Here is a 14,640-nt window from a genome sequence, read left to right as displayed (position 1 = left end):
TGGGACCTATGCCATTGCTATCACAGCCTTAATGCACAGTTTGCAAATATGAGCTGCACATCGTTCACAAAGAGCATTCATAAGTGCACCAATTAAATAACTATTACTTTTGATGCCTTCAGGCTACAGCAGAGGAGGAAAAAGTTTTGTTTTGTACATCAGTGAGGAAAGATGTTTGAGTGTTGCTAGCAAAATGCAGCGACAGTTATACTTGCACAGAAAGGTTTGTAATTGTTGTCCCACATCACAATAAATGAATTTACTGGGAAAATATACAGATTTTCTTCTTATATTTTCACTGAATAACTTCAATGAATTGAAAGACACTCAGAACTGAGTCTGTTTCAATAGGTAACACAAACCGTTACAGATTTGATCACTATTGTACTTTATTTATTAAAAGAAGTTTGACTGCATCTAACTTTTTTTCTGTTGCTGTAATTTTTCTTTTAATATATCGTTTTTTGTTTTGAGGGGGTATATCCTTACTAGGCACCATATGACTGTAAAATAAGTTTTATGTTGTAGCCTTATGCTATTCTGCAAGACGAGGATTTAAACGATACAACAGAAAGTTGAACAAATGTCAACAAACTGGAATATGCAGTTGGATACTGTGATAAATCTGACTGTTTTGTTTTTAAGGTTTGGCATAAAATCCATCCAAGACAAACTAGACTGGATGCAGTTTTCCCACACACTGCAGGTTTCTATTTATAGTAAAGTTATTTTTCTCTCTCTCTCTCCATTAAATAGTCTTGACACTGGTGTATTCCCTTGTGTTTCAGCTGGTATGATAATCATTTAGGTTTCCAATAAACATGCATCCACAAATCGCATCTCTTTTCAGAGACACATTTCATATGACACACATGTTGATATGTTATAAACTTAGGAAGTATTGGACATTGTTTTAATGGGAACTGGGTGTGTGTTTGTTTTTAAAAAGCCGTATAGCCCCGAGTCACTGCATTGCTTTGTTTGGTTTTAATGAAAACTTAATGTGTGTACAATATATTAGATATAAAGTGAAAGGTAACTTGAGCTGCTCCCTTATTTCCCAAGTTGTCACCACAGCAGATAGATCTGCATATTTCATTTGGCACAGGATTTAGCTGGCTACCCTCCCATTTTTCTATACACTAGCTTGGGACCCCCTGGGTCTGGGTGTCTCTTCTCACACTCGGGGAAACTCAAGTAATCAGAGTTACATGTGACCTTTCACATATAACCTTTTAAGCAATACACCACAGAGCAACTCGATAACACTCTAAAAAAAAGTGTTATTGTATTCCCTCATAAGAATCAATATAAAACATCTAACACACATATATATATACACACATACCTTGACGTTCCCTGTAGGGGATGCCACAGTTGATAATCTGCCTCCATTTCACCTTACTCCTAGAATTCTCTCCTTATCATTAGTAATAATGATCATATTAATAATAAAAAGGTGCCACAAAAGACGGGAAATGACCTACCACATTCCAAAATAATAACTAGATTAGATTAGATTTGAGCTTTATTTCTTTTTCGGTTCAAATGATCCATTTTTCATGCATTTTTTTTTTATCTTATTGAACTATTTTATCATATTTTAGTATTTTTTATTTAGTGTTATTGTATCTTATTTCAAGACACGTTATTAAAGTTATATTGTTCAGCGTTGTGTTTAATGTTTTGGCTGCGGTCACACAGAAATGCATGAAATTCGAAGATACGTAAGCTATCGCTGTCTAAAACTACATTGCCAAGAAGCCTTTGCGACAATAACACGACCACGGATCATTTCCAGCCAATCAGCGTCCGCCCATGGTGTTCTCTTACTGACGTGTCGGGTTTAGTTCAGGGGAAAAACACGGGTCTGCTTTTGATGCTGTTCCTTTAACCGCCAGACACCAACAGGTAGAAAAATGGCAGAACCCAGCAAGCAGGACATTTCTGTTATTTTCAAGCGACTTCGTTCCATCCCTACGAATAAGGTGAGAGTTAAATAAATACCAGAAAGACGGGTGTATTCTGGTGCACAAGGAAGTCCGCTGAACTAAATATCTGACACGTCGCACTTTATGGGAAACGCCACAGCTGGCTTCAGTTTGCGACCAATTTAACAGCTGTCTGACGTGTGTCATCTTTAGAATAAGTCGGGTTTAAAAAAAACGTGTTTTTAAAACGTGCAGAAGCAAAATATCACAAAACTTAGAAATTGTAACCTGACGTGACGTGACGTTAGCAAACGGGGTGACAGCTAGCTAGCTACATTTTGACAGTTTACATTAGCCGTGTTTGTTTAAAGCTCAGTTTCTAAGGCCTTTTCTCGACTCGGGTCATGTAAAAGACAGAACAGAGATCTTCAGGGACAAAGATGTGTTTGCGACTCGCTGCTGTAACTATTATCTGTTGATCTCATTGCGAAATTAACGCCACTTCACCAACAGCTGTTTGAGTCGGTAGCACAGTCTCCTGTTTATCCTCACAGCTGTTGCTTCGTGTAGTCGGACACTCTTCACGCTCTTGGCCTCCACCCGTGGACCATTCTATAACTGCGTTAATTTGAAAAGAATCCATGCATAAAATACTACAATACCAAATATACTCCTGAGACAAAATGTAAATCCAGTTGTTGAAACAGTGGTTATGAAATATTTTATATAACACGTCTAAATATAACAAACAAATTTCCAGCTTAGAAATCCACTTCTTCCAGATCCACATGTGTTTTTAAACATTTTGTTAACATCAGCATATTTTAAAGAACATTATGCTCTGTAAATTGTGTCCAACAGCACATGTACGACCTAATTCGCCTTAGAAAGGAAGAGATAAAACAGTAAGATGACATGTCATGTTGTTCATGTGCCAACACCATGGGTAGACCAAAGGTCTGTCCTCTGACATATTTTTTTTTCAATTTTTTTTCAATTTTTTCTGACTAGTTAAGTGCATTAGTCTAACCAATACAACACTATTACTCATATTACCAAAGGTTCAAAGTATCCTTTATTTATATGACCACATTTATCCCTAGATAGCATATTTTTCTGAGAAAACACTAATAACAGCTATGATTTGCAACCCTGTTGACATACATATAAAATAAACATTTTAAAATCATGAAATATTATTAAACAACACTGCTGTGGTCCTGAGTATTTGTCACATTTATGTCATAACTGCAAATAAAAGTACTATATTTCAGCCACGTTAACTTGTACAATCTTGTTACTCTTATTTTAACCAGGTTACCATATAATTTTTACTAAAATGATCGTAAATGCTTTGTTGTTGCTTTTTCATTCATAAGGGCTTAATCTGTTGCTTTTGTAAAAGTTTGTTGTACAGGGTCAAGTTGTTTAAAGTGATTAAACTAAGTATGCAATATAAGTTCATTCACTTAATAGTCAAGAATTTATTAAACACTATTTTAAAAATCTCTTTTTTTTTTCTGCCATATCGGTTACCAGGTTGCATCAAGCATAGTATGCAACAAATAAAAAGTGCACCTTTGATGCCTGAACTGGCCATATCAATTTATTATTTGTTTTTATTACTTACATCAAATAAAATATCTTTAAATTAGCTATATTTAAAAAAAATAGTCTTCTCCAGTTATAGAATGATCCGTCTCTTTTGTTAATATGATGAATATCTCGTGTGTTTGTATATATTCTTGCTCTCTGTCCCTCAGGTTTGCTTTGACTGCGCAGCTAAGAACCCCAGCTGGGCCAGCATCACCCATGGGGTTTTTGTCTGTATAGATTGTTCTGGGACTCACAGGTCTCTGGGAGTGCACCTTTCATTTATTAGGTAAGTCAGGAATTATATATTTTCCTTGGAGTTGGAGGTAAATGGACTGGTGCTTATGTCAATGTGTGAATGAGGCTTGTTGTAAGAAAGTTCTCAAATACAGTAGAAAATGTATAAGTGCTTTTTATCTAACATCACACACTCCAATAGAAGCATCGGGATCTTTGGGTTCAAGTTTACTTCAACATGCAGGGGACAGAGCTTCCAGATTTTCACTGGGAGTTACCAGGACATGCAAGACTAGAAAAGAGTACATCAGAGGGATGGCTCAGGCTGAGCAGTTTGGAGACAAAGTTAGAGAGGCAAGGCTGAGCTAGTATGAAGATATGCAGCGCTGAACAAAGGATGCTGAAGATGAAGCTGCCCAATGGGAGGAAAAGAGGAAGAAAACGGAGAAGGTGTTGGTGTGACTTAAGAGGGTCCCTGGGATAGGGTGAGATGGAGGCAGATGATTCGCTGTAGCCACCTCTTTGAAGTGAAAGTGGATGTGAATGATTATTTTTCCGTTTTTGCAAACAAAAGTGCCTTGACTCTGCTATTGCTGTAAAAAAAATTTTTAAATTAAATTGAGTTTTATAAAAAGTTTTTGTTTTTTTGCAGTATAAGAAATTAGGACGTGAAAATATCAGCTCGTTAGGATAGTATTAAACCCTTTAAAAAATACAAGACAACAGCAGTCATAGAAATGAAAAGAAGATAAGATATGCACAGTGTTTTGATCAAATTCCCTCTACCTTTTATAACCCAAACTGCAAAGATGTAGTGCAATATGGACTGAACAGCTCAGAAGTATACTCTCAGCCAAAAACAGGCCTTTGTAGGGTAACTAAGCATGACTGGTGTTCTTATTGTTAAGGCATAGGATTGTGTTACCTGTGTAATAAAAGTACATTTTTAAAAAGATAAGCAATTTTTTAAAAAAAAGAAGAAAAAAATAAACTGTCATTTCAAATGACTACATTAAAAGTGTGTAATGTAATAGTAAAGCTATTGTAGGCTGCTTCCTTATTTTGCAATCATTCACCACAACAGGTAGCTTCACATGTTTGACTTGGCAGATTTTTATGCCGGATGCCCTTCCTGACCCCACCCCAAAGGGATTTATTTTTCCTCCTGGACTTGAACCAGGGATCTTTCACTTTTCGGGCGAATGTGTAAACTACGAGCAGTAATCCTGGATACGGTACATTAATTGGACATAACAATCTCTAGAGATTTATTGTAATTTTGGATAAAAATAAATGACTTAAGCATCCAAAACAAATAAAACAGAATAAAGATGATTCAGATACAGTGAAGGATAAGTGGAACAAAGGCAGCTCAAGCAAGGAGATGGGAGTGGATAGGGTTCTGTAACCTCAGGTGTATGTTTCTTTGTTCAAACACACATTCTTCAAACCCTGATCCTGTTGTGCCACACAGGTCCACCGAGCTGGATTTTAATTGGTCGTGGTTCCAGCTAAGATGTATGCAAGTTGGAGGCAACGCCAGCGCAGTGAGTAAAATATCAGCACACTATCATCAGGTTAAAACTCCAGCAGTGTGTGACACAAGCGTGATTCTACCTGTTTGCTTTCCTGTTTCTTATTTGACCTCTCGGTGTCAGATTGCGTTTTTCAGTCAACATGGCTGCAGAGCCAATGCCGCCAATGCCAAGTACAACAGCCGGGCTGCACAGCTGTACAGAGAGAAGATAAAGACTTTAGCCACACAAGCAACCAGACGCCATGGCACTGAGGTAACACTGACAGGCTGGGTTACAGTCTGAAAACACCTCCACATTTCTCCTCAAGGGGGGCGGGGAGAAACCAACCTGGGGCTGAGAGATTAAATTTATTAAACACTGGCTTCCTGGGTATTACCCATATGCTTATCACACTTATAATAAACGCTCATATAATTGAATCATTTTACGGCTCTTGTTCTCCACAGCTGTGGCTGGACAGTCAGGCTCCTCTGTCTCCAACATCCCCAGACGACAAGCAGGTGGATTTCTTCAGTCAGCATACACAGGTATAAGTGTGTGGTTTCTTCAATTGGGATTTAGTCCAGAACTTTCCACAGATATGCTGCACAGCCTGACAGCGATTATTAATTTCACTACGTGTGTCTGTGTCCTGGCCAGGCTGTTCCTGAAAATCTGAACATGGCCAAAATGAGTCTGAGCCCCTCCGCATCAGAGAAGCTTTCAGAGCCAGAAAAAGATGAAGACCGTAATGGTATCTTTGTGTCATTGCTTAATAATCTGATTTATACTGACTCACTGCAGTTTTATATTAAAATAGTTTTGTGGCTCATCACATGTTTATCTTCAGGTAATTCAGAGGAGGGTCCCAATGTGGAAATGCTCAGTGTTTCACCAAAAGCAAACCCAGGTTTGAGTCAATACTGTGCATGTTTAGTTAACTCTACCTAAATGCCCGTAAAAGTCTGTCTAAATATTGACTTCACTCTGTCTGTTGTTTTCTCAGAGCCCTCTTCTCTTCTTAAGAAGAAGCCAGCAGGTGCCAAGAAAACAGTATGTATAAAGTTTTATATTGGTGTCATAATAAGTACAATAAAACTATTACTTAAGGGAGGAGGGTAATATTCAGAGAAAAAATTCAAGTAGTGTCTGAGATAAATTTTAAGACAAATAGAAAGCCAGTCACGTTGTCTTACTTTACAAGCTCGGGTCAACCTGATTGTACTACACACCACAGCCACATAGGGAGGGCCACATTTACACCCAAGTTAGGCAGTGCAGCAGTAGTCACTGCATACACACACATCACATGATTGACCTGAGGGGACACAAGAACAGGTAAATAAGGTGAATCACAACAACAGTAGGCACCATTTACTGCCAATAAAATTAATTATCTTTACACGTTTGTTTTAAATAATGAATTGGGTTCCCATTCCACATGTCCCTGCAGTTTGCACTGCCCTGCTGCCACATGGACCCATTTATAAGAGGTTATAGTATAGTATTATGAGAGGTTGTTTTTTGTTTTCTGAATTTTCCTCTTTTAAAATATGTTTTTAATCTTGGAGATTCTGAATGTTATCTCAGAATACAAGCTTCTATCCCAGCTCGGTTATCTGTTTTATTTGGTACATCATTGTAATGTGTATGTTTGTGTGCAGCTGGCCTCAAAGAAGGGCGGTCTGGGCGCTCAGAAGGTTAGCAGCCAGAGCTTCTCGGAGCTCGAGAAGAAGGCGCAGGCTGCTGACAAAATCAGAGAGAAAGAGGAGAGCTTTGCTGGTGCCAAGAAGAACGTTACAACTGAGGAGTCCATGTAAGAATACCCATAGCTTTTTATTTCTTTTTCATTCCATCTTTCTTGTTGTAATCACTTAATCGGAAAGCGAATGTAACTTTGTGTCCTCTATGGCAAGATGAAATCCATGGCTCTTTCTTCTCTTTACCTCAGGAGAAAGGGGCTAAATCATGTATATTACTTAAGCTATGCACCACATTTGGCTCGTCTGTTTCCATCTCTGAGCTTACCTACTTTTTTTCTCCTCAGTGCTCCATCCATGCGGCTGGCCTACAAAGATTTTGAGCAGCAGAGGAAAATCGAAGAGCAGAAGCTGAAAGGACTAGAGGGGAAAAAGAAGGAACAGGCTGAGAGACTGGGCATGGGTCTGGGCATGAGGAGGTAAGACAAATTGGGAGTGAGGGGGGACAAACCTCTAGTAGATTTAAGTTGTTTTTTTTTTCTTTCCATTTTAATGTGTCTCACTGACATTTTTACTCTTTCTTGGCTCTTCTCTGTAGTGGAGTTTCTCACTCTGTGATGTCAGACATGCACACCATCCAGCAGGACAATCCAATTGGAGCAAAGACCACCAAAGGACGGCGATTTATTGATGAAGATGACGATGAAGGGTCCTTCAGCTCTAGGTCAGATAAAGTTGATGTTGATAATATATAAACAAAATGAAATCTTGATACTGTGTTAATAATATTACAGTTTTTTTTTTCCTTTTGAGTGAGACAGAGACGGGTATAACAGTAAAGCTGTAAGAAATATCAGTAGTGAAGGTAGATGAGTTTAATAGTTGGAGTTGACTATCCAAAGTAGCGGACAGTGGCTAAGAGAGGTGAAGAAGAGAGTGCAGGCAGGGTGGAGTGGATGGAGATAAGTCTCAGTAATGATTTGTGACACCAAGTGTGAAAGGGAATGTTTACCAAATGATAGTGAGACCTACTTTGATGTGTGGTTTGGAGATGTTGGCACTGACAAAAAGCCAAGCTGAAGATGTCAAGGTCTTCATTGGGAGTGAGCAGGGTGGACACGATTAGAAATGAGTACATCACAGGGACAGTTCAGTTTGAAAAGTTTGGAGATAAAGTCAGAGAGGCAATGCTCAGATGATTTGGACATGTGGGTATATTGGACAAAGGGTGCTGACTATGGAGTTGCCAGGCAGGAAGAAAAAGAGGAAGATCAAAAAAGAGGTTTACAGATGTAGTGAAGGAGGACATGCAGGGGGTCGATGTGATAGGTCAGATAGATGTTTGTTTTTTCTTAAAAAAATTACTGATGCAGTTTGATTAAAACATATAATATTCTAAATTATCATAAATAAAACTGAGTATGGTACAAAAATATATATGGTGTGTGAAAAATGTAGTAGCTCTTAATGATTAACAGTTGGGGAAACCTGAAGTGAGCATTTGTTGTGAACATCCGTAGCCTTTTTAAATAGGAGTAATTCTTCTTGGTGCTCTTGCACTCAAATATATCAGTTATAGACGAATGAACAACTTGGCAAAGTTCATTCTTTCAATTCAGACTGTGTTGATATTGAACTATGTGTTGCAGAGCTCTTTGTTCTTTCTGTTTCTAATATTTCTTTATGTTCAGAGTCATTTTCAAGTTACAGGATTAATGTGGGATCTGTGAGCACTTCCCTGACACTGTAGCATGATGAATGGGAGTCTATAAATCTAACATTTGCATGCTAAACAATGTGCTGACTGTGTAAATTTGGGTATCTTAGTGTCAGCGTACTAGTAAAGTCCATTATCTCTCTTTTTGTTCCACCTTATATTGTTCTTGTTGGCTTCTTTCTTCAGGGTTCTGACTCGCTTTGAGGACCAAAGTGAAACCTCAGACAGTTTCTCTTCACGGTGGGGCGATGGAGATGATGGAAGAGGCTGGATGAAAGAGAGCAAGAAACCAGAGCCAGACTTTTTCTTGTCCTCCACTATAACTTCATTTGATGACAGGTTAGTTGTTTAAACACAAAACTGAAGCTTTCTACATGTTTTTATGGTTAGGTTTAATGATTCAAAGCAAATTTTAGTTAAATACAACAATCAAAATTAACAGCAAATTAAGATAAGGGCTTTCTTGAATAAATCTGATTATGTTATCAAATAAAATAATCAGATTTATTCTATTTTATCAAATAAAATTACTAATTTACAGAAAGAAATTTTTTACACCTCAGCCGCAAAAGGCTGATGGGTGACATGCAATAACTCGAGAAGAAGGCAAAGTAGAACTTTCAACACATGATAGCATAAGTGCGTCTGCTAGCTGGCTGAGGTGTAGTGCTGGTGGTCATCAGTGTTTTTTAATTGTAGCTTAAGATACTTTTTACACAAAGGTAAGACTCTTCAGTCTTAAATATGTTTGGTGTAATTTAATTCAGCGTGTTCTTTTAAAATACACGATTTGTGCTTAAAGTACTTCTTCCTGTTGTCATATTATTATTTTTTTCTGTTGGTAACTGTTATCAGGCCCACAACCAGAAGGAAACCAGAAACAGCAGCGCTCTCAGACACGGGAGAAGCTCGGAAAAAGTTTGGAGATGATGTAAAAGCCATCTCGTCTGATATGTACTTTGGAAAACAAGACAACTCTGAGGTATACAAGCACAACGTGGACACACATTCTAAACTGCTTTTCCTTTGATTTCATTTGGTGAATACTAGACTGGGAAATCACATTTAAAAACTGTCTGTATTTGTTCCTTGGAACTTGAGATAAGCCTGAACATTAGTTCCTGAAGGTCTTTAATTTAAATAGAGGTTCTTAAATGGTCAAACATAAAACTTGGTTGAAATTTTCAAAATTTTCTGTTGTTCAGTATGAAGCCAAAACCCGACTGGAGAGATTTTCTGCGAGTGCATCCATAAGTTCAGCCGATCTGTTTGATGATCCAAAGAAGCAGACTGGTAAGACATGACTGTCTCTTCTTTTCTTAGCGCTTGTATGTTGAGCCGCTCGGAGGAACATCTTAGTATGGTTGTTTGTTTGTTTTTAATAAGATGCCCACTTGTGTGATTCTTTAAAGTTGGATTTAACAACCTGTTAACTGTGTGCTTTTCTGATACATCTTCCAAACTCCAGGTCATTTTGTCAGTAATGAGTAGACAAACACGCCACAAATTCAGCTGTGTTCTTAATTTTATTGGGGACTTCGGGTCACTGATTAATGCCGGTTGCTAAAACTGTATCATAAGAGAGAAACTGCACATGTTGGATGCTTGTTCCAGGCTTAGTTAGGTGGTGGTCACATTGAGAAGACAATCTTGGCCTATCCTACTTGGTGTTACACTGTTGGGTGGAATTTTAGGTGGAATGGAGGTTTTCCACCTAAAATTCCACCTGTCTGATGACCCTTGAATCTCTGCTAGAATAATTACATAATAAGTATTGAACTGTGATATAGGTTGTAATATAAAATATTATGCCCCTGAAATTATGAAAAGAAGTCTGACTTTTGAGTTTATTGTGAAGCTGTGCTGAAATTGTGAGTAATTTATCTCACATACACTGAAGTTTTGCACTAGCTCCAGAGTGATTAACCATACCGACTGTGCATACTGGTCGAACTGGTCTCAACCCTTGTACCTCAGAGGAAATCTAAATACCGTAAATTCTTTCATATGATCATGTGAAAAAGCAGGTTTCACAAGACTGAAAACATTAAATACACACTTACTGCTTCCACAGGCATTAAGAAGGTAAGTAGCCTCCAGGTGCTGCTAATCAAAGGCATTTGAGTAATTGATTTTGAGCAAGTGTGAACACCTCTGTGACAGCAGACGTTTTGTTTTCCTGTTCTGGAGCATTCGGGGTGAAAGATATCAGCAATGATCTTAAAGAAGCAATTGTGAGTGGAAGTCACTAGAAGGTCAGACCATTCAGGATTTGTAGCATTTTATTATTTTTTTTAGTTTCTCTGTTTCTGACTCTACAGGCCTCAGCATGTTGGCATGTTAAATGTTAATGGTCATGACTGAACAAGTATAGTTTGTTTGGAAGGATTGCCAGTTTAGGATTGCAAAGTTGCATCTGAACAAACCACGAGACTTCTGGAACAATGTCCTTCATACAGATAAAACCCAAAGTAGGGATGTTTGTTTGGGGGGGCTTGCAGTCACAGAGACCCCCATGAATTCCTCTATATACCAAAGTATTGTAGAGTCAAATGAGAGGCCATCTGTCCAAGAGATGAATCTTAAACAAAACTGGGTCATGCAGCAGGACGATGATCATATCACAGCATTGCTTTAACGAGCAGGCCAAAATTTCTCCACAACAATGTGAGAGACTTGTAAGATCATACAGGAAATGATTGCTTCAAGTTATTGCTGCTAAATGTGCTCAGCAGGCTACTGTACTTTGTTTTACACAGGACTGCAGAGAGTCTCCTGAAAACTGTCTTTTTCACATGACTGTACATGCGAGTGGCTTCTCCACGAGTCCTCGAGCTTTTTGTCTCTCTGTCTGCTTGACTTTTTGCCTCGTGTCCACAGCGAGTTCATACCGTCTGAGCAACGTACTGCCCAGCGCTCCCGACATGTCGCAGCTCAAACATGGAGTGCGCTCAGTTGCAGGAAAACTTTCAGTCATGGCCAGCGGTGTAGTTAGCTCGATTCAGGTCAGTCAGATATTTTCCAGTGTATGATACAAGTTCATCAATAATGACAACTTCTCATGGTGCTTTTTTAATTTCCTTTTTTCAGGATCACTACAGTTCCTAAGTGAACATGTCGGATTCACCGTCCATAGGTATCTTCTGTTTGCCAGTTAGATGACCTTTCTAGTGGGTGCTCATCGTGGGAGAGTTGGGAGGAAAATATAAATCAATGCTATGAGCAAGTCTGCAGAATGTACTTGTATATTGTATATCTATATCTAGTTTTTTATTAGATGATGTATATACATAGTCGTAGTCTTTGGGATCAAATCAAGATGAGCAGAGCACAATATTTTTCGGTGGAATTATTTTCCCCCTGCAAACACCTTGAAGGAAGATATTTGTGTATATACAGCTGTGAAGAATATTCAGCCTGCATTATGTTAAGTTTGCTTTGAGCTTCGGGGTTTTACATATATAGAAATGCTGTATGTAGCAGTCTGAGGAGTTAGGAGGGCTATCCATTTGATTCCTTTACCTCCGTAAGTACTTAATTCAGTAACTCACTCATCACGTGCACTTTGTAGTGTTGTTTTTGTGCTTTTTGTTTTTTTGTGCCCCTTCATGCAGGGTTGAAAGTGTCCTTTCTGTCCCCAAAGTGCACTTACATTTGCTCTTCCAAAGGCAGGACCAAAAGCTGATTTAAAACAGAGGCCTTGGGGCAACAGATATACTTTTAGTAAGAGTACTGTAAGTTATGTAAACTGATGCGTCACTAGCACATAAGTGTCATTATCCTGTGAGTCGCAATTTGTTGTTGTTGTTGTTGTTGTTTTGGAAGTCATGCAGAAATGCTTATAAAAAAGGAATGTGATATGTCAAAGTTTTAAGGAGTAAAAAAACAATTATTATAAGATATAAATATTTCTTTAAAACAACAAATGAGCTTCGTAAAAGCTCCAGTTGCATAGAATTAGATGCTATGAAGAATTCAGTCATCATTTTAAGAAGTAATTTTTGTTAGATTATTGTTTTTTTTTTTTATGTTCTTGAAATAAATGCCTAATCATCTTGGTAAATCTCTAAATTGTACACTTAGTATGACCCTTGGATCGCCTCTATAAAACTTGAAGGATTTTTTGATGTGCTGAGACCTTTTATGTAGCTTTCAGGCCTCGTTTCCACTTTAAAAGAACAATGTGAATGATCCCTTTAAAACCATCAGTTATTTTTTTCTGTTACTTTAACTGCCATCATAAAAGGTTTTAACTTTATATATGCTATTGTTTCTAAACACAGTAGAACTACAGGCAGTGCTTGAGTTAGATTTGATATCTGTTCAGAGTAAAGCTTGCGCTTTTGCCTTTTTTCTGTCCTTTATCATTGTGCAAAGTTAAAGGGACTAATTAAAGCCTGGACTCCGTCATAATAGTACAGACTAATTTCTGAGAAGCTGGAACATCCCAGGAGTTTGATTTGACATGTTCAAATATGAAACACTAAAGAGGTTCTTAAATGGTCAAATATATATATATTTTTTTGGGTTTTGTTTTTTAATTCCCATCAGTAAATGCCTTAGTCCGGAGATCTTTGATTTACACACCTTCTTGTTGTCTCAATCTAGGTATCTTTTGCACATGTGTTGGAAATTGTGTGTAACAGCTTTTGCTTGGTTGCACTCTAGTTTTTGCCCCTAAGTCGGCATATATGTTTTGTAAGATTGTGTCTCTGCCGTTCTATATTGTTACATGTAGGAGCTTGTATAAGCTGCATGGCCCTTGTAGCCCTCAAAATAAAGATGTCAACACATCCTGAATTTGAGATGGATTAAGAAACTTGTTTATTAAAACTCTAGTCCGCTGTGAACTGCTACATACAATCTTGTATAGGGGTTTTTCATTAATGAAAAAACTTACAGATAGATTTTGACCATTTTTGACACTCAAAATGTAAGTACGACTTTTGGGAATATGCCAAATAAATGGTTTGTGCTTAAACTTTTACTGTCTTCATTATTTGTGTAAATGTGTCCGTGGTCCGTGTGCCTGCAAACTTTTTTTTTTTTTTTTTTTTTTTTTTTTTTTAGATTTAAGTGGGATTTGTTTTTTCTTTTTAAGACATCTTATTCACAGTACTGTGCAAAACTCTTAAACATCCAAGAACCCAGCCTGAATCTTTGAAAATGCCAATGACAGCACAGTTTGACAGGCATAAAATATTTTTGCATTAACAAGATGATTCTCAAAGAGCTATTGGCAGAAAACCTTTATCATCAGGGTGAGTAGTGTGCCCTAAAAAAACTGGAGGACCTGAGAGATGCATCTGGCCCTTCTATTGTCCCACCCACTCAATTTTCCCTTACCTACTGTACTTCCGTATCTTTTGTAAATTTCAGTGTTTCATGCAATTGATGCATTCATTTCCAATTTTTCTCTATAAAAATATAAGACTAAAGGGTGGCTCAAGACCTTTGCGTGTTTTTATTGGGCAAATATCACTTCGTTAAAAGTCAATAGTATAAACCAGATAAAAGCAGCAGTTCTCGCTTTAAAAAGCTGAAACGTGATCTCGTCTTTTTGATAAATATCTTAAATAATCAGTGAAAATTTAAAATTATATCAGTAAAGTTCTCTTCCACATCGGACAGTCTATCAAATGTTGATCTACTTCTGCAGACATTAATCCACTTTGGCCAATTTCAGAGCAAATTCTGGCAACCGCTTACGTGGCCGGTTGTTGCGTTGATAGTCGTGCGGTCATTGTCGGAAATTTGATGTAAAATCAAACAACACTGCTAAACCTGGCGAAAAGTTGCTTAATTTAAAGGTTTCATCACGAACAAATAATCAGTTACTGGAGTAAAATGTTTCTCTTTGTGTTTATAGCATTTAAACAACTAAAAGCGTTGGTGCTTTTATCTAGTTAAACATTACAGTATTAATATTTACGAGCTTACGAAGC

The 14,640-nt window shown here is 37.7% G+C and overlaps 1 protein-coding gene across 1 annotated transcript; it reads left to right on the top strand.

Moving 5' to 3' along the window:
* The first annotated feature begins 1,800 nt into the window (after nucleotides 1-1,800).
* Nucleotides 1,801-12,822, top strand: arfgap3 (ADP-ribosylation factor GTPase activating protein 3). Its single transcript, XM_005733511.1, has 16 exons — nucleotides 1,801-1,988; nucleotides 3,695-3,813; nucleotides 5,236-5,308; nucleotides 5,420-5,551; nucleotides 5,746-5,826; nucleotides 5,939-6,032; nucleotides 6,129-6,188; nucleotides 6,285-6,331; nucleotides 6,943-7,094; nucleotides 7,326-7,457; nucleotides 7,577-7,702; nucleotides 8,882-9,034; nucleotides 9,551-9,677; nucleotides 9,901-9,988; nucleotides 11,576-11,700; nucleotides 11,786-12,822. The coding sequence occupies exons 1-16, from the start codon at nucleotides 1,920-1,922 to the stop codon at nucleotides 11,801-11,803; spliced, it is 1,596 nt and encodes a 531-aa protein (XP_005733568.1). The 5' UTR covers nucleotides 1,801-1,919; the 3' UTR covers nucleotides 11,804-12,822.
* The last annotated feature ends 1,818 nt before the right edge of the window (nucleotides 12,823-14,640 follow it).

The sequence above is a fragment of the Pundamilia nyererei genome, unplaced genomic scaffold, assembly GCF_000239375.1.
Source record: "Pundamilia nyererei isolate P.nyererei 1_Seehausen unplaced genomic scaffold, PunNye1.0 scaffold00052, whole genome shotgun sequence".
NCBI lineage: Eukaryota > Metazoa > Chordata > Actinopteri > Cichliformes > Cichlidae > Pundamilia > Pundamilia nyererei.
This window is presented reverse-complemented; position numbering and strand designations above follow the sequence as displayed.

What these genes read in the sequence shown, in the direction of transcription:
- arfgap3 (XM_005733511.1), top strand. Translation starts at nt 1,920, where the DNA reads ATGGCAGAACCCAGCAAGCAGGACATTTCTGTTATTTTCAAGCGACTT. An exon ending in GTTACAACTGAGGAGTCCAT is followed by an intron (nt 7,095 to 7,325) that starts GTAAGAATACCC and finishes TTTTCTCCTCAG; the next exon opens with TGCTCCATCCATGCGGCTGG. An exon ending in TGATCCAAAGAAGCAGACTG is followed by an intron (nt 9,989 to 11,575) that starts GTAAGACATGAC and finishes TCGTGTCCACAG; the next exon opens with CGAGTTCATACCGTCTGAGC.